The sequence below is a fragment of the Natator depressus genome, chromosome 6 (assembly GCF_965152275.1).
Source record: "Natator depressus isolate rNatDep1 chromosome 6, rNatDep2.hap1, whole genome shotgun sequence".
NCBI lineage: Eukaryota > Metazoa > Chordata > Testudines > Cheloniidae > Natator > Natator depressus.
In genome coordinates, this window is record NC_134239.1 from 85,599,617 (window position 1) to 85,627,392 (window position 27,776).

The 27,776-nt window shown below is 40.9% G+C and overlaps 1 protein-coding gene across 7 annotated transcripts in view; it reads right to left on the reverse strand.

The window, feature by feature from the left end:
* Positions 1-303: 303 nt before the first annotated feature.
* Positions 304-27,776, reverse strand: part of RALGAPA1 (Ral GTPase activating protein catalytic subunit alpha 1) — a 237,625-nt gene continuing 210,152 nt past the window's right edge. For 4 of the 7 annotated variants that reach the window (XM_074955873.1, XM_074955869.1, XM_074955871.1 and 1 more), the window contains 2 exons: positions 10,988-11,112; positions 304-1,638 (listed from right to left, as the gene is read on the reverse strand). In XM_074955873.1, coding sequence (XP_074811974.1) covers positions 1,487-1,638; positions 10,988-11,112 — 277 coding nt within the window. In that variant the 3' untranslated portion in view covers positions 304-1,486. Of the gene's footprint in view, positions 1,639-5,409; positions 5,475-10,311; positions 10,343-10,987; positions 11,113-27,776 lie in introns of all 7 variants that reach the window. The other 3 variants (XM_074955872.1, XM_074955870.1, XM_074955868.1) reach the window with 2 other exon arrangements.

Sequence of the window (27,776 nt, forward strand, 5' to 3'; positions counted from 1 at the left end):
TAAGAACAGACTAAAACCATATAATGACCATCAAATGCTGTTCCTGCAACTAGGTAAGAGCACATAGCTCACACAGCAAGATGTTCTCATGTTTTCAGAGGATCTGTGTTGGAAGCACTACGAGGGGCTAAGGCTAGAGATCTAAGAATTGACACCAAATTTAATAAGGATGAAAACAAAATCACACATTACGCCAACCCTTCCCAAACCCTCTAATATATCTGATAATAGACTAAGCCACTCATTGATTTGAATAACAAGAGTCCAATCTTTGCAGAGGAATGAATAATATAAAGAAGGTGGTAAGAATAATTTTATTGTATTATTAAATAGCATGTCTTCTCTTTAACCATTACAAATTTGTAGATACTACATGAATGACAATACATAATTTATATTTCTATTGTTGCCTTATGGTATATTTACACATGCAGTTAGTACCAATGCCATGCTACATTTCGTTATAACAGAATATGCCCAACTCAAAACAAATGTGAGCATTTCATCGCCTGTAGGAAAATACCTCTGGTTGGGTGGAATGTGTACTAATCTGCACCTATATGGTTAGAAAACCCCCCAGCATTTCAGGTCAGACTCCTGGAGAATGTTCCCTTTTCTTCAAAAGTACACATCACTGTAGCAATGAATTTACATCAGAAAAGTGCTTTTATGTAAGAAAGAGTAATATAGATCTAAACTCTGCAGCCTGATGATAAAGGCCACAGCTTCAGAAAAGAATTGACTATTGATACCACTCAGAAAAGCAAACATTATAAAAATATTTGGAAGCCAAGCATAAATAGAATTTCAGCACAGTGATTTTTCTTGTATTTGGGCATAGGTTATGGCATCACCTGCACAGTTATGAAATGATACATTACATTGTGAAGGAGTTGGTGCTGCTAGCAAATTCTCTCATTTGAACTCTGAAATGCTAAAAGACCATTTATTTTAAGTATTTTATTCTTATAACATAAATAATCTGTACACATCCTGTGCATTAACACTATCTGTGACATTTGATGAGGACGTTACAAATGCATTTTCAATTTAAAATTGTACATTCATTTTCAAATTGTACATATTTATTTATTTCTGTTACAAAGAAAATTTCAATGGGGGCACAATAAATATAATGTAATAAGACTGCAGTCTCCAATTCCGTGTGTGGCTTGAGATTAACAACAGGGTTAAAAGTGGCTATGTTAGACATCATCATCCTGGAAGGTAAAAAGTGCAGAGAAGAAACTACACTGAAAATAATATGGCAGCCTGGAGTTTTATTAAAAAAAATAACAAAAGCTAAAATATTAAATTACAAATAAAATTCCAGTGTCGCTGTCTAAAATAAATGTACAGGAAAAGGCTGTGCTAGCTATGGGAGACACACATATCAGGGACATTTTCCTTTAACTGAAAGCAGAGAGTCAGTGCGTTAGGGGGTTGCTGATCACTGTTTATTAGAAAGCTGCAAGTTTCTCAATGTTTAGGATTTGTTGGCTGAGCCAGAGGAGCGGCGAAGTTTCATGGACATTCGGCTCTTGCTAGTCCGAGGAGACATTGGAGAGGCTAAATCGGTCCCATCCACCTGCACTGCTGCTGCTGGAATTTCGCCTGGCTGGGTCTCTGGGCAGAAGCCTGCAGAGGACACCAAGCTTGTTAGTACAGTCTTCCTCACTCACAGCAAGGAAATCTACAGACACGGAACAGATGGGAACTGGAGCTCCACCATCAGTGCGCAGCATATACTAACCCTTTACCAACTGTGGGAGACTTCACTGCACATGAAAGTAGCAACAGAACAAATTAACCTCTAGAGAAAAAACTATGCCAAAAACTCTGACTAGTCTACAAGGTACTGTAAACCTCAATCTCTGCAATGAGACAGGGTTGAAATGGGCAACACCCCCATTCCTCTCACCATGAGGGCAAGCACCACAGCTTTCTTCAAGGATGGAGAGTTATTATTCAAACTATAACCAGAGAGAAAGCGAGTTCACTTGGCAGTCAGAATGTGAAGGCTTAACATCTTGGTGAGCATGCAGTGAATTCTAGGAAAGCAACTGAAAAGGCAGAACTGGGGGAAGGGGATCAGTAAGGGGCCCTTTTTGATAGGACCTAATCTTTAGTAAAAAGCACCAGAAGAGAAATTCCTCCAGATGCACAAGGCAGAAGCTTGAACAGATCTTACTAATTGGATGTACTACATGTTTTATTTTCTTTATTAAAGGAACAAGATGAATTTACGATTACAGAAGGCAACTCATTACCTGAGCACCCTCAGTGGGCCCAGAGCCTTTTTTTGAGAGCTCATTATGAAAACCACACCACCCAACTCTTCCGTTCTCAACATCCTTTCCCACAAAAAGGTGCCAAAGGAAAAGTAACAAACGTGATATCAAATTTGCGTTCTCTCTAATTATTTCTGTGTGCAGAGATTTATAACTGTGTTCATCAGTCCCTCTTGAGCATCTACAATAAACAGGGTTGGGTGAATTTTTTTCCTTGAATAGTTTATTAGCTAAAAAATGCAGTTTCAGCTGACCTGAAACTATCAGTAATGTGTTGAATTTGCTAAATAGTTTTGACCAAACTGAAGAACTTGAAATGTTTAGATAATGTCAAAACTAAGCATTTCATCTTGAAATATTTTGTTTTGATTTCAGGCATTTTCATGTAAACAAAGTAACAGCTTAACAAAACATGTACAGGGGTGGGGAAGACGGTGTCCCTTATAACTTTAGTCCAGTGGTTCTCAACCTGTTTATCATTGTGGGCTGCAGGTTGAGAACCACAGCACACTCCTCCCAACCCTCCCCCCCACAGTCCCTATGCCCAGTGCCCCCCTGTCCAGAGACCCCTCCACAGAGCGGGGTCAGGAGCGAAGCCCTGGGTGTGGGACCAGACAGCTGGGACCCAGACCCGCTGCATGGGGCTGGGCAGCTGGATTGTAGACCCTACAGCGTGAGGCTGGACCCTGCCAGCCATACCCTACTGCGCGGGGCCGGGTAGCCAGACCCGGACCCCGCCATGGGGGGGCTAGGCAGTCGGGACCTGAGTTCCACTGTGCCTGGCAGCTAGGACCCCGGCGCCAGACCAGGAACGGAGCGCCGGCAACCAGACCCGAGGCATTGGGCCAGAAGTGGAGCCCCACCTAAAACCTGGGGGTGCTGCAGCACCCCTGCAAACTGCTAGTTCCAGTGCTCAACCCCCTCACTGCCCAGAGCCCCCCCAAACCTGCCCAAAGACCCACTCTCCCCTGACAGCAATGCTCCTGTAGGCTGCCTTATGTGGTCTTCCCCTCAGCCAGCCCCACCCCGTGCCAGACCAGAGCAGCACATTTTGAATTTCTGTTAGCACACAGCTGGTCCACATGCAGCCTGCGGGTTGAGAACCGCTGCTTTAGCCAGTGCTTAGAATACTCTCCTGGCAGGTGAGAAACCCAGGTTCAATTCCCCTGATGAAGCAAAGGGATTTGAACTTGCATCTCCCACACTGCAGGTGACTGTCCTAGTCACCAGCCTATGGGATATTCTGGTGTGGGTCTTTCTCAATCTGTCCTGTTAAAGCTGTTCTACTTAAAAAACAAAACAAAACAAAACACAAAAAAAAATTAAAGTAGTCATTGAAGTAGGAACTTGAACTTGCATCTCCTACATTCTGGGTCTAATCACTTGGCTTATCAAGTCACTCTCATGCTCTTTCCCTGGCCCAATGACTATGGATTGCTCCTATGAATGACAATGAACAGGTCAACAGACTCTATAGCAGAGGTTCCCAAACTTTTTACCTCGTCCCCCCCCCCCTTACCCTTGTCTGTGCCCCTCTCCCTTCCCGAGCCGGGGCCGGGAGCAAGGTCGTGGCTCTGGTGGGAGGTGCGGACAGGGATAAGGGGGCTGATGCTGGGGGCAGGGGTGAGAGCGGAGCCTTGGTTGGGGCTGTGGCGGGGTGGCACTTCCTCCCCATCCTCTGTGGATGCTGGCCTGAACCCTAGCCATGCCCCTGAACATTCCTCCCCTCCCGCAAGGGGCATGCCCCACAGTTTGGGGACCTCTGCTCTATAGCCTGGTAGTTAGGGGACTCACTAGGATGTGGGAAATGACTGAAGTTTAAGTCCCCACTCCCATAACTATTTATAATAAATGGAACAGCTTCAACAGAACAGATTGAGAAAGATCCACAGCAGAATATCCCATAGCTCAGAGACTAGGACACTCTCCTGCACTGTGGAGATGATGAAATTCAAATGCCTTTTCTATGCCAGGCAGAGGGGAGAATTGAACCTGGGTCTCCCACATCCCATATGAGTAACCCTAACCACTGAACTAAGAAGTATAAAAGAGGGCCTTTCCTTCCCCCCGCATATTTTGTGAATCTACGCCTTTGCTACTGTGAAAATGCCTGAAATCAAAAAAATTGAGGTTGAAATTAAACATTTAGTTTTTGATCCAATTCATTTCCCCCCCAATTTTTCTGATTACAAAACAAACAAAAAAAACAATGCCCCCCCAAGAACCTAAGGAATTCTATTTTCATTTCAACTCAAAACCATTTTTTCCTGAATTTTCAGAATTGCCATCAAACCACAAACTCTATTATTCACTCAACTCTAACAGATAAACTTAACTAATTATAAATTAACTTGTAGCACAGCCAGGCAGATTGATTTAGCTCATTACCTGAATCCTTTCTGATCACTTTGACCTGTAGAAATTATGGGTGAAAACCTGATCCTTCTCAAATCAAAGGTAAAACTTCAATAGGCTTCAATGGGACCAGAATTTCAACCTATATTTTTCCTGTACCCTGGCCTCTTCTCTACAACATAGATGTAACAATCAAAACTGAGGCTACCACTCCTCAGCGTAAGCTCAATGCATAGAGGGTATCACTTCATTACACATATAAATCTCTGAATATAATTTATTTTGATGATGCCCTAAAGTGGTCAGTGAAATCACATACTCAAGTCAGAAGTATGCACCTAAAACATATTGCCATAAACCAAACTGACTGAACAACTCAGATGTTCTATTTGACCACAGTACTTCCCATGTTGTTCAAACTGACATGACTCACCCAAGTGACGGGGGAGGAAAAGGCACTGTGTTATTTGTTCCCCAGCTGTTGACAGTAATTCTGTTCATGAACTAGGTACTGCACTGCCAAAGAATCTGGAATGGTACTATAGTGCCTAACTCACTATGCCTTATAAAAAATGCAAGTGGGGAAACACCCCCCCCCCCACCTTTTCATTTTCTGAAATTCTATCTTGCTCTAATTTTATAAGGAATTCAAGTACTTCAAATCATGGGAATTAGAGAACAGAAAACAACCACGGATGTTTTGCACAGCATGCCATTCACAGCTAGCATGGAAGATTTTCCGTTTCAAGCCTTTGCCCTTTACCTTGATGTGGCCAGTGCTTTCTAGTGGAGGTTTTAGAAGGAGAAGAAATATCACAGCATTTCTTTCTTTGTTGAGAATGAAGAAGTGATGAGGAAGGAGTGGATACAAGTGGGGGGGAGGGGGAGAAAAGATAAAAGTAACAGGTGTGAGACACTAGACACAAACCGCAAAGATTGAAGGGCATTAACAGATGAGCACAGATGACAGAACAGATAGAATTTCATTATGTAACTGCTGTTCATGCTACAGGTTAAAGAGAATGACAGGTTAGTATGCGTAATGAAGCAATAGCTCTGAAATCAGGAGTTATACTTACCGACTAAAGGTTACAAGGAAAAAGAAAGAAAAAAAAAAGTTCTATAAAATAACCTAGATCCAGCAGCCTTATTTACTACAAATGCAATACATGCCAATCATTCTATCTTAAGCTCTTTTAAAAAGTTTGTGAAAACAGTTAAATACTTCCCTAAAAAAAAACCTAGAAGGAAAAACAAAAATGGAAGTTTGATATTTGGTTTCTGTTCACCATCACTGTTTCACATTTTTCATATGCTCAGAATTACACCTAGCATAAAAAAGGAATCAGCTGAAAAGATGAAATAGGGAAAAATATCAGTGTAACATTTGAGCTGTATTGTGAAAGTCAAAGGGTAAATCAGCGCATGGTGTTTTACCTATAGTGTCAAGAGAATTCTAACATTCACCAACTTTCAAAAGAAAAACCACCAATTATATTGGATAAAGAAATACTTCAAAAATAACATAATTTTGATGGAAGTATTACTCCAGTATTGCATAATATTTTGTTTACAGTTCTTAAACAGAATTTTTTCCCCAAAATTCTCTTTTCTAGGAAAGATTTTGCATTTCTGGTCTTTCGCTCAGATTTCGAATGAAAAAATCAAAGATTAAAAATTTTCTGTAGGATGGAAATTCCAGTTATGCACAGCCATAATTATGATCCTTGCAAGTACCTTGACCTAAAGCAGGGATAGGCAGGGGAATTCTTGAGTTCTCTCCCCAGCCCTGCCAGCCATGCAGCCTTAATAATGAACCTTTACAGTTCTACAGTACCTTTGCTACTGAATTTCAAACATCACAATCCATTGTAATTTACAATCCCCTCCCACAGAGAGGTGAGCATCTTTATTCCCATTTATAAGTGGAAAATAGAAGGGAAGAGAGAGAGATTAAGTTACATTGAATTAATGGAAGAACTGAGATTAAAACTCAGTCCCTCCACCATAATCCCCGGTCCCAAAACTAAACTACTAAATCTCACGGCCTTCTGTCCAAGGTGGACAAGTTACAACCTCGATGTTCCCCAGTTCCTCTACCTGTAAATTGGGATACATACCTACTGCACAGGAGGCCGGAAGAACTGTGTGAATAATGTTTTGAAATGTTCAGTCACTAAACTATTCTCTATGGGATCAAAAGGCTCCTGCCCTGTTCAGGGATGGGCTAAATGGTTATAGGATCCAGACTGATCTCATGACACAATATTGTGACCAAATGAACTGTGCTAGAGGAACACTTTGTTTATAGGAATCAGCATAATTATCTACGGTGGTCCGCAGCATTGGAGTGAAAAACAGGAAAGGGAAAAAACTCTTCAGCAACAAGCTAAGGATCTGAGCCTCACTTTGTCAATAAGCCCTTCCACAACCATGATTTTAACATTGACAAGTATCCTGGCCTGCTCTGCATCAGAGAAAGCTGTCTTACTCTGGGGACTGGTATTAGCTCACCTCAGGTTACTGTTACAACCTCCCAGGTTACTGTACTCAAAGACTCAGATACAGGCAGGACAAGCATGAAGGCAAAATAGCCATTCTATTCTGTTTGTCTCAAAACACACGGTAAAGCTCACTTAAAACAAAATCATTTTAGTGTGTCCACCTATTCTGCAAGTCCAGCGCCTATAAGATAAACAAGCTATTTCTCCTATAGGCAGAGAGAGAGAGAGAGAGAGAGAGAGAGATTACTTCAATTTTTAAACACCTGGGAAGTGCTTAGATACTATCATCTTCTAAGAAACAACTGTAGTGACCATAATGAAGGTAACAGCTCTTTCTAAGGTTTGCATCTTCAGTAAAGTTAACCAGTGTGTTGAAGCACAGTGCTGAAAACATTCAACAGTGTTTAATTTGCCTGTTTTTCAAATATGGTCAAAACATTGGCACATCAAAACTAAACAACAGACTGTCAGGGACAAATGTATTTACAGCATTTGGTGATTTTGTCTTAGCTTCACACTTTCTGTAAGTTTAATCTTCCCCTAAAAGGTGAAATTGTATGCACTGCCTCCTTATAAAGCCTATATTCATCAGCTGTACTAACATATGACTGGTCTTGGAGATCATGGTTAGATTTAAGAAGATATTTGCCATAAGATTATTAAAATAATGGAATTGGGGGCCTAGAACACTGAGAACCTAAAAATATTTTGCGCCCCTCTTCAGCCACCCCTATTTCTAGTCAAGAATGGCCATAAACTGTGGAATTAGTGAGCATTTTAAAAAAATCAGATATCCCGATTATATATCCTGAGTTATCAAGCATATCAAATTTAACAAATATCCCACATGGTTAAGTAGAATTAAGACCTGTCAATATATTTTAAAATGAATGTAAAAACTCCAAAAGAAATCTAATACAATAATATTTTAACCCAATTTCGAAAAAATACAACAGTTAGTGAGACAGGATGCATCCTTAAGGTTTTTAAGAAATTAGATGTAAAAATGGTTCAACCCATGGGACCAATTCTCCACTCTGTTATGATGATTTTAACCCTCATATAACTCCATTGGCTTTAATGGTGTGTAAATGGCATAACAACATAGTGTAGGCCTTATATTTGTATCAGTGCTTTTTATAGAATCCTTTTGAGAAAGCATTTTGAAATCCAGGTTTAGGATTTCAATATTTACCTGGAACAGTGAGACTTATTTCTGTCAGACAAGAGAGGGTTCAGTAAGTTTGTTAATTTACTTGGAATAAAGAGGAGAAAATCCAAATTTAGTTTTAGCCATCTGCCCTCAAATTGGTACCTGGTTATTTTCCAGATTTCAAAACCAATTGATTTAAAAAAGTGATTTCTTCATTGTTTCTCTTATAATTTATAGATTACTCTGCACACGTGAAGCTAGCAAAAATAAGTAACTGCTGTGTAGGATGTACTCATTTTCATTCAATGACCACTAATATTTAGACAATGATTGCATAATTTAATCTATTCGATTTTTTTTTAATAATAAAAGAACCAAGTACTCAGGGCTCTGATCAGGGATGGCAATACTTCTTTATCATATTTGTATTAACATAGCTTTTATCCCTGTAAATATGTAACATTTATAAAAAGACACTTGTTTAATATAAGTTATTTGCAGAAATTAAACTGTGTCTATAATTTTTTTTTTAATGAAGTCTGTAATAGATACAGTACATACATGGTTTATATATTCATATGTAAGAATAATTATAATATTCCTGTTGAGATTGCCATTGAAAAATAGTTCATTTGGTAGAATTGTTTAACCTAAAATAAAGTTTTAAAAGTATTTGTTCAAACTGCAGTTAGAGAAAATCAAGAAAGATTATTTTAAAAGGAACACAGGAATTGCCATTCCAGAACAGACCACTGGTCGGTCTAACCAAGTGTTTGATAATCGATGCTTCAGAGGAAGGTGGCTTTGCTCCATTTCCCCCCAAAAATACACCAGACAAATTGTGCATACTATACCCTCTAGTGCAGGGAGGTAACTGAAAGCGAATAGATACAATTGAAACAAATACCAGAGTGAGTAAAAAAAAAAAAAAAAAAAAGAGAGAGAGAGAGAGAAGGCAACTCCAACCATGTGGAATAACTACTGAATACCATTAGGAAGGAGGAAGCGCAGGTATTTTTCCTTTAAATAAACACTAGTAGTGTAAATATAAATGTTATTTCTAAATTTCTTAGGAATCCTGTTTTGAATCTCAAATAAGGTCAATATCCTGTAGCAATCAAGTCTGCTGATTGATTAAGAGATGTGTAAAAAACATGTTACTTTAACATATTTCTTATATTTAGCTTATTTGTTCAGTTTAACATTTATTGTCTTTAAATTTAGCTTCCACTTGTTCTTGAGCACTTGTGCTAGATTTCACTATCCAATTTCCAATCCTATATACCTCTATTACATTCCTACTTCCTGTCACATTTTCAAACAAAGTAATCTCAGTGTTTTTAAGCTTTTCCAGTATTTTTAAGATGTCCTTAATCTTTTCTCGACCAACGTAGCCCATGTGTTTTAGAATGTATTTATGTAGATCTTAGACATTTTTGCAATCAGAAAACCAAATATAAAGAAGTACCAATTTACCAATTCTAATCTCATTTGATTTCCATCTATTGTTTTAAGAAGAAAACTGAACTGATTTTACTCAACTGCAAATGTGCTAATCATGGCATTTTGATTTGCTTTGCATTAAAATTACACAAGTTTATCAACAAAATTTCAAGTGTTATACATTCTTCTCCTCCTCCTCTCCTACAGCACCATTATGGAACATCAATGCAAGACAGTACAGGGTACAAAACACACCACTGCCATTCAGTACTACTTGTTCATGCTGAGAAACAAAAGGTCAACACAATAAAGTGTTACTAGCTCAACAACTGTGTCTACCATTAGTTACTTTAATCCCATAACCACTGTTAGTGTTTCATGCAGACCTGGGATTAGTAAAAGACTAAAACTTGAAGAAAATGTAGTGGTAATTTCTCAATCAATGTGAAATTCTTTTTAGAGTGAACAAGGGTAACAAGAAAAGTTTGCATATAACTTGGTTACAAGTTTAGTGCTTTAGTAAAAGTAGTAAGAACAGAGGGTGTTTTTGGACATTTTGTCTTACCTTCAGATAAACAGAACTGATATTTAATGATCTAAAAAGAGGGGAAATAAAATAAATGAAATAATCATAAGGAGTCACGAAATCATCATCAGAACAGGAAGGCCCTGAGTTTCTCATTTTCTTAGTGATTATTATTTTTATTAGTAACTGAAAATGCAGTATCTTCTTATAAAACAGATTCCTAAAGATAAAAAATGGATCTGAAACAATTTTGTTGCTTCTTAATATTTTGAAAATATAAAGTTGGTGAATGTAAAATTTTCTTGGCATTTTAATTTGACCTTTTACATTACAGCAAGATAGCAACCTAAAGCTGTCTTAGAGAAGGTCTAGGAATACTACTTGAGGATTCATCAACCTGCAGCCCAGAGATTTAGTTTGAGCATGTGATAAACATTCATTGTAAAAATACAGAACTTGGTTGCTCTACTAAAATGTTTTGCCAAATCATAGTGCCAGGCAACAAACTAAGGAATTAAAGGCAACTCTCCTGTGGTTATGAATTACACAGTTGCTCAAATATGAAAATATAACATCACTTTGTACATTTTCAGATTAATGATCAGTCTTCATAATACATAAAAGTTTGGAATTTATAGATTTTATAAGTAAGGATACTGCATTTTAAGTGTCATTAAACACTATGGTAAGACAATTTCTTTATTGAATTTCTTACCTGAATCAGACGGCAAATGGTGATAGGGTGCTGGACAGAAAACCTGAGCAGCAAAGTCCTCAAAAGTTGTGGGTTCTAGATGGTGTTGAACAATTGTTTGCAGATATCGAGCTCTCTCCTCATAACTGGTTTACCCAAGAGTTAAGGATCAACTTTAAGTCACAGCACACATTTGCTAAACACTAAAGCCTACTCAGTAATTCAGCTGTGTTATTCCCTTTAACAAATTTATTCATGTATGTGCATATTATAAATTTCAATGACCATTTGCAGTTTACTAACACTGAAAGTATGGCATTTTTGGATTAAATTAAATTATTCTCAAATCTTTACATAACATTATTTTAGTTAGCCAATAAAAATGATAGTTTAATAGTGCAGCATACATTAATTAGAGATGGGTCTGAACCTAAACTCTGGATCTGAACCCCTTCTGAACATTGGGATAGGTTATGTACCTGATGTGTACCTCATGGCTCAGGCTATTTCAGTTATAATACTGTTCCAACAGCTGGATGCAGCAAAAGTAAAATATCTTTGAATAAGGCTACACACTGCTTTCAGGTCAATTTTACTTTCTTTTCTTACGCACCTCAAAATTGTTTCAATCAACCTAAGATTACAGATTATTTTCTAAAGCAGCAAACTGACTTGGTCATAACACTGTTTAAAATTAGGTTTTAAAAATTCTGTAATTGTAATTTGTAGGGGTATAGTGTGAAAAATAACTATCATTAACAAACAACAAACTAGATTCCTTCTCTCAAAAAAATTCTATATATTTTCAGTGAAAAATAACTGTTTCCATAATCCCTAAACAAATTCATATAGTTAAGATAAATACATAGCTTAAAATGAGTATCAGAAAAAAATACATAGTCAATTATGCCATTAAAAAAAGCAGACATATTTGTAAAGAATCTGCAGGACCCCTAAATACTGGCTAACAGAGTGTCGGAGGGCACTGACAGCAAAATACCGTACTTCCTTTTCACCACATTCTCCCTCTCTGATATTATTGACTGGAGACCAGTATCTTGAAGTGTTGTTGCTTTTGAAGAACCCTCTCCAGGCTTCTTGTTCCAGCAGGACTGATTGTGCTGTTAGCACAGAGAGAGCGAGAAAAAAAAAAAAAAGAATATTTCTCCTGTTCATGAAAGCAACTATGGAAATGGCTGTCAAAATGTAGAGCAGCAGGTAGCAACATACAATTATCAAGAAAAACTACCATGCTGACTTCATGTTGTATAGATCCTGAACTGAGAAATCAGTTAACCTTTTCTTCCACAACTTTTAAAGTTGTCCAGCTGGACTCAGTGTGTTGAGTTAGGCAGCCCATATTTAAATATCTTACATGAGCATAAAAGAAAAAAACAAACAAACATACTCCTACAGTATATTCTCATTAACATGTGTATTTTTAACAAATGATTTACTCTTTGCAAGTATTAACATTTTCCATGAACATATTTTTGTTTTCATATTTTAGTAAGAGGCCTCACAGAGTGGAGGAACAATCTGAGGGTTGGCAGTTCGGAAGTCCTGAGTTCTAAGCCTGGTTCTGCTGGTGACTTGCCATGTATTTTTAGGGAAGTTATTTTACCTTTTTTGGTCTCAGTTTCTCTTTCTATAAAATGGGGATAATAGCTACCTAGCTTTCTCATTGGTGTGTTGTGAGAAGTAGGCTGAACATGTAAAATACTATATATAAGCACTAAATACTATTAAGTAGATGAGCCTGCCATTTTCAATTAGGATGAGCAATAAAATTTCAGCCCTGAATTAGGACTGAAGATAATACATTTTAGGTACTCTTCTGGCTTTCACGATTATATTTCAGCAATTAAAAGGGATATGTAGTGATAATCCTTATATGTAACTATCGCACAGGAAGCGATTACAACAAACGAAGTATATTTGAGTAAATTACTCTAAGAAAAAATGTGACCAAAATCAGTAAATACAATATACTTTGTCTAAAATAGTTTTCCATCAAAAAATAGACACCATAGTATTCTTTGCTTATACCACAACTTGAGTACATATAAATATTGAAATCAACTGTCTCTCTGGAATTTTTGAAATTCTTTCTGAATACTGAGATAGTTGAACCTCAGAAGAATTTTACTCCGAAAACATTATAATGGAAACACTAGGAAAAGAAGAAATAAAAAAACCCTCCATATAAAGTTCTTAGGTTGGGGGACATACACAGTACTGAGCCTTAACACAGGAGACTAATATAGCACAGTTTTTAAGAGGCTATATATAAGTGGCAGAGGATGAAACTGATGGTTGAAGTCTAAATAATACTACATATCTCACAACTTGTTGAAAAGCACTTTTTTCATTGGGGGAGATTCACAGCTGCTGAATTTTCTAGAGTTAATAGAGTCCTTTGATTCACAGCAGTGCCCCTTGCACAAAAAATACTGGCCTTTGTGTATTACCAGAAGCTAATTTTCTATTTGGCTGAAAAGAGAAAAATGGGGTTATTGCTTCTCCCTCCTACGGAGCTTTTCATTATGCCTGATGCACTCAACTTCTAAGCTCTTCTGAGAAAAAAAATAACTGAAGAGGCAAGAGGTAGAAAAATGAGCTTGTTAGCACATTAGAAGTGAAGTATCTTGGTGGGCCCTAGAAATTCCCAGTGGTGTGTTAACTTATCACTCTATGCATGCTGGCACTGATAGTCTCCCAATTGATCACTCTCTTTTCGCACCAAAGGTGCTGCCAGGAAGCAAAGGCTGAAGGCCCACAGGAGAACAAGCTGCTATCAAAACAAGCTGTTTTTAAAAGTCTGCTTGAATGGATAAAATGTTTCATGGAAAACTAGGGTAGAGACACCTACCTGCTTTAAAAATGCTCTACTTTAAGAGGTCTCTAAATGAAACCTTTTAGTTTGTTACATCTGAAGCTTATACATAAATAAGGCAGAAATGAGGCAAAAATTAATATTTCGAAAGTGAGCAGGACATTCCCAATCTAAATACATACCTCCAAGTCTAAGGGGAAAAAAGTCCTGGTACAGTTTCTGATTTAGTGGGGCAGTACTTGTTTTTATTATATTATCTCAATACTGCAAGACTAATATAAACCTTCACTTAGCACACCCAGCAAAATCATCCAGTTAGCAAACTTGCTCATTTTAGCAACATTTAATAGAATTTTTAATAGCTGGCTGAAAACAGCATCCTGTGTCAAACTTTTTTTAAAACATGAAAGCCAAGGCCAGAATTACCAATATTCCATATTGTATGGATACAATGCTCAATTCTTTAAAACAAACAGCTTTCATATATTAAGAACAGAATAACTGAGTGTTTGGGTTTTATGTAGACTAACATACTTGGCAGAATTTTGAGATTTACTAATTCACAACCCAAGAGTAATTTTATTTTTTAAACCTAAAAACAAGTTGATTTTCATGGTTGAAATGCTCTGATTATAAATTGCGTATGGATCTGAATATCTGCAATAGCTACTATAAGATACAGTAGTTAATTTCTACATCTATTCATAATAGGCTAGATATTTATCCTTTAAAAGGCTGCTCTCTAGGGAAGAGTTATTAGCACCTATAAATTGAGTGGCACATATAAACTCAATGGCTAATAATAATAGGCCAACTCAAGCTGTACTCTCATTGTGAATGGATGTTGCCACTAGCACTGGGAGGATGCAAGGATGGACCAAAAGAGAAAGAATCTGGGACAAGAAGTGTCGACGTAGACAAGCAGACAAATCTAAATCTGGAACTTTTTCAAGTGAAGCAAATGAAGATTCACAGGTCTAAAGCAAAATCTACAGATTTTGCAGAAACTACTAAGCTTTATTTATTGCAGGAGCAGTTATTCTTCAAAATTTTATCAATACAAGGAAGAAAACAGTAGCAGTACCCTTACACATTTTAAATGCCACTCACACTTCAATCATTGCAATTAACAACACTGGTATTCATTAACTAAATCATTTTACATATGTATTCATTATCTTTCAATTACATCAATACTGTAAATATGGAAGCAGTTTTAGGACTACTGATTTGCGCAGGGGAACTACCACTGAACTCTTGGTTGTCACATTAAATATGAGTAGGCAATCTGTCAGAAAAGCAACTTCTCATGTTTCCTCCTCCTAATCACACTCCATCTTCTCCCTCCTCTATCACTGTTGACAATCTTAGTATCTTTATCTTCAACTTGGACTACTCATTAGGTCCTCACATCCAGGCTGCGTCTAAATTTTGCAGATTCTTTCTGCATCACATCTCTAAGATACAGCCTTTCACATTCATCCACCCAGCTAAAACTCTCATCCAAGCTCTCATCACATTGTATATTGATTACTGCCTTTTCTCTGGCTTCGGCAAATGCAGTCTTACCCCATTCATATCCACTCAGAATGCTGCTGCAAAGATCATTCTAGACCACTGCTTTCAACCATGTCACCACTCTCTTTATATCCCTCCACTGGCTCCCCATTTTCTATTGTATAAAACATAAGCTGCTGGTCTTCATTTTTCTGGTCTTTCATGGCTTACTACCACCCTTTCTATAATCTCTTTTTCACTATCAAAATGTTAGCTCTCATCTCTGATTGCCCAACGATATCAGCCTCCATCAGCCACTTGTCAAATTTTCCAGCAAGCACTTTTGTGCTTTTTCCCCATATTGCTCCTCATGAGTGGGAGAAGCTCCCCGTAAGCATCTGTAAAACTACTTAATTATTCTCCTTAAAGGCTCTTTAAAACTTTTGCAAAAAGAAAAGAAGGACTTGTGGCACCTTAGAGACTAACCAATTTATTTGAGCAGGAGCTTTCGTGAGCTACAGCTCACTTCATCAGATGCATACTGTGGAAATTGTATGATCACAGTTAGCCAAAATATTGATCACAGTTAGCCACTCATGCACTAATACTACTGCCTATCATGCTGACCAACATTGTCTCAATGTTTCCTTATACTAACCTGTGTCTGTCTCCATGTGGGGTCTCGTCTTATACTTCGATTGTAAGCTTTTGAGCAGGGACTGTCTTTTTGTTCTGTGTTTGTATGGCACCTAGCACAATGGTGTCCTGGTCCATGACTAGGATTCCTAAGTGTTATGGTAATACAAATAAATCGTATCCTAGATGTTTTGTGAATTTTATGTTTTCTTCCTTTGTATCGTAACTAATTCCTCTACATTCATCCTTTCTACCCTCTCTTTACTACTACTTAAACTTCTAACCATGGTGTTTTCATCTTTCAACTTCATTAGTACAACCTATCCTCTCTGGCCTCCCCACTTCTCACCTCGGTCTTTCACATTAACAAAATGCTGCTGCTAAAAACATCTTCATCTCCTGCACTTTTGAACATGAACTCCTCCTCCATAAACACCTTCACTGACTTCGTCCCCACTACATTAAACGTATCTCCTCAAATTCACTTTCATTTATTTAAATAACTTGAGCTTTGCCTATATCTTTTCTCAGTAACAGCTCCCCCAAAACTTCTAGAAACAGGCCAGACTCCATTGCTGTAGCATATGAATACAATTCACTATTTATCTATATAACCTTATTTTACAGATAAGAGAGAACTTGGATTTTATATCCCCACAATAAGCTGGGAAGACCTATGGTAAGTACTAGTTTGACTGAGGTAGTAATATGCATCCTATTTTGTAGGTCAAATAAGAATTAATTTCAAGTGAGAAAAAATAGAGAAAAAACAATATCAACATCTAGCTATGAATGTTAATATTATAGCTAATATTTCATTTGACAGCTTTATAATCTATACATCATTACCATAATCTCAAAGTACTTGCAAGATGTTGGAAGAAATAAAGAAAGAGAATAGTTTGGTTGAGATGGAATTCCCAAACAACCTGTGTTGTGGAGACCTGATTCCCTCATACTGAGGGAGTCAGCTGAGAGACATGTGTCCACTAATTCAAATTGAAATTCTAACTCAAATAGTTGAAATTTATAAATAAACATCTCCTGAAAAAGAGAATGTGAAACTACATTAGTATAAGGGTTCAAGAGAACTTACAGTGAACAAATTTAAATGGTGCACTTGAATCACAAATGATAGTTAATCTATAGTATTTTTCTAAAGAACAGAAAAAGTGACCCATCATTTCAGAGACTTGACATCAATAAGATGTTTATGCATAAGCCTATGCATTATCAGATGATTTTCTAGTCTTTGAGAACATTTGAAAATAAGTCAAAGACCAATTTGAACTCCTGAAATATCCTAGGCTCACACAAAGGTTCCAAGATTTTGGCTCAACAGTGTTATGATACTGGAGGAGCAAAATTTGCCTACAAGAGAGGAGATCCATGCTGACAGAAAGGTATCTCTGGGAAGACACCAAAAAGCTGTTTTTCCAATCACTGAGATGATCTCCAGTTAAGAGGAAAGGCACTTGCAATGTAACACTGCTTTCTACAGTCCTCTGAGTTGATTCACCAATCCTTTGTCATATGGAGTGGGAGCTCCAATCTGTACTTATTTTTAAGTCATGCCAACTGTTTAAACCAGGGTTTCTCAACCCATGGGTTGAGAGAAAAAATTTTGGTCACCAAAATGTTTCAAAGGGTTACGTGACAGCTCTTGTCCCATGGAGCTGTCTGGGCTTGCCTCCCTGCTCCAGGCACAGCAAGCTGTGGGGTCCCAGCGCCACTACGGTTTAGCCCAGCTGTCATGACGACGAGTCCGGGTAGGCCAAATTTGACTGAGTGGCACTCCAATCCTATGAGCCAGGTCACAACTCCGCTCACACAAATTTGTGTCAGGGCCAAACCTGAGCCGTGCTGCAATCCCAGAAATTGCAACACCTGGAGTGGAGAGCAAAGCCCAGCCAGCCTCATAGCACAGGAGCTGCAGGAGTCGCCACTGTGGGGTGAGTGCTGGGCAGGACCCAACCCCCCCTTGGGGGGGCAAGATCTGACTGCAACCACCCCAGGGCCTCCACCCCCAGATTATTTACTGGGTTGCCACAGGCCAAAAATATTTACAAATGGGTCTTGAGCATCTCTGTATAACTATCAATTTATCTAGACATTTATACTACAACATCACCGTACTGCATGAAAGTAGAACCTTCGAGCATCTATGAGCACATTGCCTCAGGCGAAAGAGGCTCTTTTAAGGGTAGCCTAAAATTACTCCCTGTGACCAAAACATGGCTTAGAGGACATTTTTAAGAATCAAGAGAAACTCAAAATGTGGACATTACGAATGATCATCAGAAATACAGGTACCACTGCCTCTCTGGATGCTGTGATTTGATTGTAGATGGCATGGCTATGACTGAGCCCTAGTCTACACTACAAGTTTAGGTCGAATTTAGCAGCGTAGATCGATTTAACCTGCACCCGTCCACATGATGAAGCCATTTTTGTCGACTTAAAGGGCTCTTAAAATCGATTTCTGTACTCCTCCCTGACGAGGGGATTAGCGCCGAAATCGACATTGCTGGGTCGAATTTGGGGTAGTGTGGACACAATTCGATGGTACTGGCCTCCGGGAGCTATCTCAGAGTGCTCCATTGTGACTACTCTGGACAGCACTTTCAACTCAGATGCACTAGCCAGGTACACAGGAAAAGCACCAGGAACTTTTGAATTTCATTTCCTGTTTGGCCAGCTTGGCGAGGTCATCAGCAGAGGTGACCATGCAGAGCTCATCAGCACAGGTGACCATGCAATCCCAGAATTGCAAAAAAACTCCAGCATGGACCGAATGGAAGGTACTGGATCTGATCGCTGTGTGGGGAGACGAATCCATGCTATCAGAACTCTGTTCTAAAAGATGAAATGCCAAAATATTTGAAAAAATCTCCAAGGGCATGAAGGAGAGAGGCTATAACAGGGACCCTCAGCAGTGCCGTGTGAAACTTAAGGAGCTCAGGCAAGCCTACCAAAAATCCAAAGAGGTAAACGGCTGCTCCGGGTCAGACCCCAAGACATGCTGCTTCTATGAGGAGCTGCATGCAATTCTAGGTGGTGCCCCTACCACTACCGCACCTCTGTGCATTGACTCCTGCAAGGGGGGAGTCTCATGCAACAGGGATGAGGATTTTGGGGACGAGGAAGATGATGAGGAGGAGAAGGATGAAACTGTTCTCCCCGACAACCAGGAACCAATTATCACCCTGGAGCCAATACCCTTCCAAGCCGTGCTCCTGGACCTTGAAGGCGGAGAAGGCACCTCTGGTGAGCGTACCTTTGTAAATATAATACAAGGTTTAAAAGCAAGTGTGTTTAATGATTAATTTGCCCTGAAGACTTGGGATGCATTTGCGGCCAGTACAGCTACTGGAAAAATCTGTTAATGTGTCTGTGGATGGAGTGGAAATCCTCCAGGGACATCTCAATGAAACTCTCCTGGGGGTACTCCCAAAGCCTTTGCAAAAGGTTTCTGGGGAGGGCAGCCTTATTCCATCCTCCATGGTAGGACACTTTACCATGCCAGGCCAGTAGCATGTAGTCTGGAATCACTGCATAACAAAGCAGGGCAGCGTATGGTCCCGGTGTTTGCTGGCATTCAAGCAACATCTGTTCTTTATCTCTCTGTGTTATCCTCAGGAGAGTGATATCATTCATGGTCACCTGGTTGAAACAGGGGAATTTTATTAAGGGGACATTTAGAGGTGGCTGTTCCTGCTGGGCTGTTTGCCTGTGGCTGAAAAGAAGTCATCCCTGCTGTTAGCCAGGTGGTGGGTGGAGGGGTGAAGCGATCATCCCAGAAAATTGGGTGTGTGTGGGGGGGTGACCTTGTACCGAAAGCACATGTGCTATGTAATGGTAACAGCTTGGTTTACCATGAAAGAGTCTACCCATTGTTCTCTAAAATGTGTCTTTTTAAATACTACTCTCCTTTTTTTCCTCCTGCGGCTGCAAATGTTTCAACGCTCCCCCATCATCTCTGTCCCAGAAGCTAGCGCAGATAAGAAGGCGAAAAAACCGCACTCGCGATGAAATGTTCTCTGAGCTTATGCAGTCCTCCCGCACTGAAAGTGCTCAGCAGAATGTGAGGAGTCAGAGTCCAGGAAAGCACAAAATGAATGCGAGGACAGGAGGGATGCGCGAGAGGAGAGGTGGCGGCAGCATGATGAGAGGAGGCAGGAGGCAATGCTGAGGCTATTGGAGGATCAAACTGATATGCTCGGTGTATGGTTGAGCTGCAGGAAAGGCAGCAGGAGCACAGACCACCGCTGCAGCCCCTGTATAACCAACTGCCCTCCTCCCCAAGTTCTATAGCCTCCTCACTCAGACGGCCAAGAACGCGGGGGGTGTGGGCACCCAACCACTCCACTCCAGAGGACTGCCCAAGCAACAGAAGGAAAGCATTCAATAAGTTTTGAAGTGCAGCGTGGCCTTTGTCCTTCCCTCCTCCCGCATCCCACCTGGTGCTTCCCTCCTCACCCACCCCTCCCGGGCTACCTTGGCAGTTATCCCCCTATTTGTGTGACGAATTAATAAAGAATGCATGAATTTGAAACAACAATGACTTTATTGCCTCTACAAGAGGTGATCGAAGGGGGGAGGTTGGTTGGCTTACATGCAGTGGTGAGCTGGAGCCGGTTCGCACCGGTTCACTAGAACCGGTTGTTAAATTTAGAAGCCCTTTTAGAACCGGTTCTTCCACGAGGGGCAACCGGTTCTAAAAGTGCTTCTAAATTTAACCAGCCCAAAGTGGCGCCTTAGGCACCGACTCCATGGGTGCTCAGCCCTGGAGCACCCAAGGGGAAAATTTGGTGGGTGCAGAGCACCCCGCCCCAGCTCACCTCTGCTCCACCTCCTCTCCTGAACGCGCCGCCCTGTCCTGCTTCTCCGCCCCCCACCCCGGCTTCCCGTGAATCAGCTGTTCGGCGGGAAGCCTGGGAGGGCTGAGAAGCAGGCGGCAGCTTCCCGCTCAGGCCGAGGGTGGCGGAGGTGAGCTGGGGTGGGGGGGCGCGAGAAGGGCCGCCCACACCGCAGCAGGTAACCCGGGGGGGGGCCATGCAGGGAACCGCTCCCCGCCCCAGCTCACCTCCGCCACCCTTGGCCTGAGCGGAAAGTTGCCGCCTGCTTCTCAGCCCTCCCAGGCTTCCCGCCGAACAGCTGATTTGCAGGAAGCTGGGGGAGGGGGCAGAGAAGCAGAGCGGGGCAGCATGTTCAGCGGAGGTGGTGGAGCGGAGGTGAGGTGATCTGGGGCCGGGCGCGGGGTGAGGAGCTGCAGGTGGGTGCTCTGCACCCTCCAAATTTTCCCCGTGGGGGCTCCAGCCCCGGAGCACCCAGGGAGTCGGTAACTAAGGCACCGCTTTTGATATGATCAGTGGGGGGAGCAGCTGCTCCCCCTGCTCCCCCCCAGCTACACACCCCCGTCCCTAGGAGCCAGAGGGACCTGCCGGATGCTTCCTGGGAGCTGCCCCAGGTAAGCACCGCCGGGACTCCCCACCTTGCCCCCCGGCAGGTGCCTCTGGCTCTTAGGGGTGGGCACCCACTACGGTGGCCCACGAGACCCTCCTGTCCGGTTCTGGGGGCAGTCAGGGGACAGGGGAGGGGGGTGGATGGGACAGAGGTCCTGGGGGGGGGGGTCAAGAAACGCAGGGGGGTTGGATGGGGCAGGAGTCCCGGGGGCCAGGGGTGGGCAACGACCCCCTCGTGGGGTGAGGAGGGAACCCGTTGTTAAGATTTTGGCAGCTCATCACTGCTTACAGGGAAGTAGAGTGAACCAAGTGGGCGGGTTTTCATCAAGGAGAAACAAACAGAACTGTCACACTGTAGCCTGGCCAGTCATGAAACTTGTTTTCAAAGCTTCTCTGATGCGCACCGCGTCCTCCTGTGCTCTTCTAACTGCCCTGGGGTCTGGCTGCGCGTAACCTCAACCTCCCATCCTGCCATAAACGTCTCCCCCTTACTCTCACAGATATTGTGGAGCGCACAGCAAGCAGTAATAACAGTGGGAATACTGGTTTCACTGAGGTCTAACCAAGTCAGTAAACTGCGCCGGCATGCTTTTAAACGTCCAAATGCACATTTTACCACGATTCTGCACTTGCTCAGCCTACAGTTGAACAGCTCCTGACTACTGTCCAGGGTGCCTGTGTATGGCTTCATGAGCCATGGCATTAAGGGGTAGGCTGGGTCCCCAAGGATAACTATAGGCATTTCAACATCCCCAACAGTTATTTTATGGTCTGGAAAGTAAGTCCCTTCCTGCAGCTGTTCAAACACACCAGAGTTCCTGAAGATGCAAGTGTCATGTACCTTTCCTGGCCATCCCACACTGATGTCGGTGAAACGTCCCTTGTGATCCACCAGTGCTTGCAGCACCCTTTCGGTTTATGTATTGGTTGCCAAGGTGGTCCGGTCCCAAGATAGGGATATGCATTCTGTCTATCACCCCACCACAGTTAGGGAAATCCCATTGCAGTAAAGCCATCCACTATGACCTGCACATTTCCCAGAGTAACTACCCTTGATAGCAGCAGCTCAGGGATTGCGTTGGCTACTTGGATCCCAGCAGCCCCCACAGTAGATTTGCCCACTCCAAATTGATTCTCGACTGACCGGTAGCTGTCTGGCATTGCAAGCTTCCACAGGGCTATTGTCACTCACTTGTGAACTGTAAGGGCTGCTCTCATCTTGGTATTCCTGCGCTTTAGGGCAGGGGAAAGCAAGTCACAAAGTTCCATGAAAGTGCCCTTACGCATGCAAAAAAGTTTCGCAGCCACTGGGAATCATCCCAGACCTGCAACACTATGTGGTCCCACCAGTCTGTGCTTGTTTCCTGGGCCCAGAATCGGCGTTCCACGGCATGAGCCTGCCCCACTGCCACCAGGATGTCCAAATTGCCGGGGCCCGTGCTTTGAGAGAAGTCTGTGTCCATGTCCTCATCACTCTCATCACTGCGCTGCCGTCACCTCCTCGCCTGCTTTTGCAGGTTCTGGTTTTGAACATAGTGCAGGATAATGTGTGAGGTGTTTACAATGCTCATAACTGCCACAGCGATCTGAGCGGGCTCCATGCTTGCCGTAGTAGGAGAACACTTCAACCTCTCTGGCCACTAGGTAAAAGACTTATGGGTGGCAATTTTGCAACAGAAAAGCTTCAAAAACAGGCTCCAACTGAGAAACTGCTGAGCTTGAATTAATATGCAAACTAGATACCAGTAACTTGGGTTTGAAGAGAGACTGGGAGTGGCTGGATCATTACACATATTGAATCTATTTCCCTATGTTAAGTATCCTCACACCTTCTTGTCAACTGTCTAAATGGGCCAACTTGATTATCACTACAAAAGTTTTTTTCTCCTGTTGATAATAGCTCATCTTAATTAATTTGCCTCTTACGGTTTGTATGGCAACTTCCACCTTCTCTGTATATATTATATCTATCTATCTATCTACTTACTATATGTTACATTCTATGCATCCGATGAAGTGGGCTGTAGCCCACGAAAGCTGATGCTCTAATAAATTTGTTAGTCTCTGAGGTGCCACAAGTACTCCTGTTCTTTTTGCTGTGGTATAGCATCTGCAGGAGAGCAGAGTTGCAATGGAAGCGGTAGCCCTGACAGCCAACATGGAGAAATTCGCTCTCGAGACAAGAGCAGGAGAGCAGAGTTGCAGCGGAAGCGGTGGTTCGATGACAACAGTTAGCAGTCCTGCGCCATCTGCTGAAAGCAGTATGGCGTCCGAACGGAAAAAAGGGGTGAAACGATTGTCTGCCATTGCTTTCACAGAAGGAGGGGCAACTGACGACATGTACCCAAAACCACCCACGACAATGTTTTCGCCCCTCAGGCATTGGGAGCTTAACCCAGAATTCCAATGGGTGGCGGAGACTGCGGGAACTGTGGGATAGCTACCCACAGTGCAACGCTCCAAAAGTCGACGCTAACCACAGTACTGTGGACGCACTCCGCCGACTTAATGTGCTTAGTGGGGAGACACACAATCGACTTTATCAAATCGCTTCCTAAAAAATCGACTTCTATAAATTCGACTTAATTTCATAGTGTAGACATACCCTGAGAAACATTTGCAGACTACTTTAGGGGCAAAGGAACAAAGTTTCATTTCACTGCTAACTGGAAAATGGGAATCCTCAACTTGCAAATACTTTCTAGTAGAATGAATGGACTAGGATGCTGGTAGGCTGGATGTCAGCTCTTGCAGGCATTAACTAAAAACTGACATCCTGATAGTTGGAGACCAGATGAGGTCACCCATATGTTAGTTTTGCTCAAAATTGGTATTCGTATTAAAAAAATGTATTTAGCGTTTAGACTCTATGAAATGCTTGTATGGTGCTGCATGCATTAATATGACTTATAATATCGATATCCCATGTTATAAAGCAATACGTTTGCTCTTTAACTGTAAAAGTGTTGCTCTGAAACTATAAACTCCCATAGTCAGGACAGAAACATTACCAAGTGTGAAATGCTAGTTTGCCACAGAAGGTGTCTCCTGCCCAACAAAAGCAGGTCCATAGACACCAGACAAACCATTGTGGAACATCATAGGACAAAAGACTTTGTTGATTGCTTCTCCCCCACACACCCACGAAGAGGAGACATTCAGGTGAACTCATCCCATTATCTTGAACCCTTGGGAAAGGGAAGGGAATAAAAATCCCTGGTAAGAAGAAACGGAATCTTTTGGATGTCTGAACTCTGAAGGGCCAGAAACTCTACACCAGTGGTTCTTAACTTGCGGCCCAATCAGCACACAGCTGTAGCCCATGTGACAACCTTAGGGCCATACCGTAGTATATATATTGTGTGGATGTGGCCCACACAGCACGGATTGCTGCATATGTTGTTCACAATGGTAAATAGGTTGAGAACCACTGCTCTAAACTCCTCACCCTCCTGGGTCTGCCCCAAAAGACACTTTGAATAGACGGATCACTACAACTCTTAGGATTTAGATGGTAACTCATTTTTGTGTTTATGTTTGCTTGCTTTAACTTGTAAATAACTCTCATTCCTTTTTCCTAGTTAATAAACTTTTAGACAGTCAATTACAGGATTGGCTTTAGGCATTGTCTTTGGTATAGGATCTAGAACAGTGTTTCTTAACCTGGGGTGCACACACTGCCTGGGGGTGCGAGACATGCCAGATTTTTTTAGAAATTAAATAATTGAAAACACAAATTAAGCACAGGCACGTAAGTACAACTACTTTGTTTCATCAAGCCTATGTATTTATTAACATTATACATTTTTAACGATTACTGTAATATACAAACAGGTTTAAAGAACTGACCTACTTCAACAATTTTTGATAAGGGGGGCGAGAACATATTTTGAGAACGAAAGGGGTTCAGGCTGCAGTTAAGGTTAAGAAACACTGATCTAGAGTATCATTTAATCTGGGGTAAATGACAGGTCTCTTGGTACCAGAAGCAATATGGATGTGGTATGATTTTTGGTGTAACTGACCATTTATCACTAAGTCCAGTTTGTCTGGGTGGCAAGATAGACTGGAGAGTCTAAGAGGACAGTCTGTGACTCTATGGTAAAACTGTTAAAGTAATCTAGGAATTCACATCTGTTACTGGCTTGGTGAAATCTAATTACAGAACACTACCAGTTTGGAGTGTTTGCCCTGAGGTTGTGAGCCACTCCAAACAGTGTGACATAGACATTTAGAATTTCTTTTAACTGCAAAAAGTCAATTTCTATAAAGCATGGTTACAGTTAGAAGAGCAACTATGTGAAATGGCACCTTCTTCATCAACATATCTGCTCCTCATGAGTCTTGGGAGTCATATTTGCCTACTTTATGGCTAGAAACAAGTTTACAGTATTGACAGTGTACAGTGAATATAATTAAACAACCTGCTAAAACTGCTATTTGACATCAGAAGTCAAAGAAAAGAAAAAGATCACCCTGTTGGTTTACTGGCAGCATATGTTGCGGATCAGAGTTTTGGCTTTTTGCTCCCTGGCTCGGCAGAGGCAGCAAGAAGCACAGAGGCAGTTATTAAACAGAAGATATACTACAATTTGGGGCCCTTGAGAATGACAGTGGTGACAGATATTTTTGGATAGATTCCTCCAAGTAAGTTGTGATTTTTACGGTAAAGGGGATTAAGGATGAGTCCATATGGAAACAGGACAAGACTTTTGTAGTAGGTAAAGATTCCTATGGTGGATCGTGGAAAAACATTGCCATAATAGAATTTGTCTCTTGAAGGAAGCCAAGACAAAAAATTTAATAAATATTTCTTGACGTGAGAAATCTCTCTCTGAAAGAGAGGATTGGCCAGTGGCTGTCAAAACAGCTGAAGTCACTCTGAGTCATTGGAATTTGTGCTCCTTATTGGCTCTGAGAATTAAAGATGTCGGATGGACAGCCACTGATCCAGTGTTGGAAGCTCTACAACTAAAACCATTTCATTTGTGGGTGGGTGACCAGTATCAACCAAACACACTGAGATGCATAGGTGAAGGTCTTCTGTATTCTGAAAAGTGATTCTGTTGAAGAGGCATTATGGCATTCCCTATTTGTTTTGCAAGGATTTCCAGATCTAATTTGCACAGTTTACAAATAAAGAAGTATTTTCCCCCTAACTGCCACTCCTGCTAACTCAAATCAATCTGGCATCTGAAAGTCAAGCTGGGTTCTTTTCTGCTTATCTTTAACCAGTAATGAAAATGTGTATGACAAATTCTGCATTGTGTATCTGTATTTTCTGTGGGGCTGCACAGATGTACTGTAACTGAGTGGAGAATCTGTATCTGCAACTGAAAGTTATTAACAACTCTGCTGATGCATAAAATAGAATCCAATTCATTCTGCCATTTTTGTGTGCCAGCTCTGAAATGCTGACAGAAGTAAAAAGGTAATTTTGTCACTAACGCAAGCACATAAGGAGTCAATCTATGGAGTAAGACCACCCTATTTTCAAATGGATCAATCATCAGAGTAGAAACTCTCTTTCAAACAAGAAATCTTGTCTTGACCACACTGGACAGTGACGGTCAAAGGCTTAATAATTTTATAACTTTCTAGTGCTATGTTTCTTCCACATGAACTGAGCTTGCAGTATTGGGGACAATAGCTTTGCCATAACATGCAATAATTTCTTTCCTTATGTCATGTACCTCAGCCACAGGTTAGGGGTCTATTACAGGAGGTGGTAGGTGAGGTTCTATGGCCTGCAATATGAAGGAAGTCAGACTAGATGATCAGATGGTCCCTTCTAGCCTTAAAGTCTTTGAGAGCTGAGCAAAAAAACACAGAGGAATCAATGTTGGCTGATGGTCAATTTCTCTTATTCACATTTTATAAATATTCTATTTAAAATGCTACAAAATATATTAAATAAGTTATCCAAAAAAGATCTTAAAAATAAATGTGCATATTATATAAGCATCTGTATTCATTAACCTAAATATCTCATGTTTTAATAAAACATTCACATGTAAAACAAAATTATCCAAGAATAAAAACTCTATAAAACAACTGAATATTAAACAGTATCACATAGTATCAGGTAGGCGCACTACTGATACAAACAAATTAGCCTTTGGTGTAAATCTTCTATAATTAAAGGCTGCTAGTATCAGGAGATGCTCTCTGATGTAACCTCCAGGAAAATGTAAGTATGCCTCCCCGAGGATAAAGTAATATATATGATAGCTTTCACATATGTGGTTAAATATCAGTTCCAATATTACTCATTTTTTATGTTGGCTCATTTACTTTTTTTTTTTTTTTTAAATCAAAACATTTATGTTAATTATACCTTAGGAAAATGAAAAAGGAGAAAGCATCTGGGCCAGAT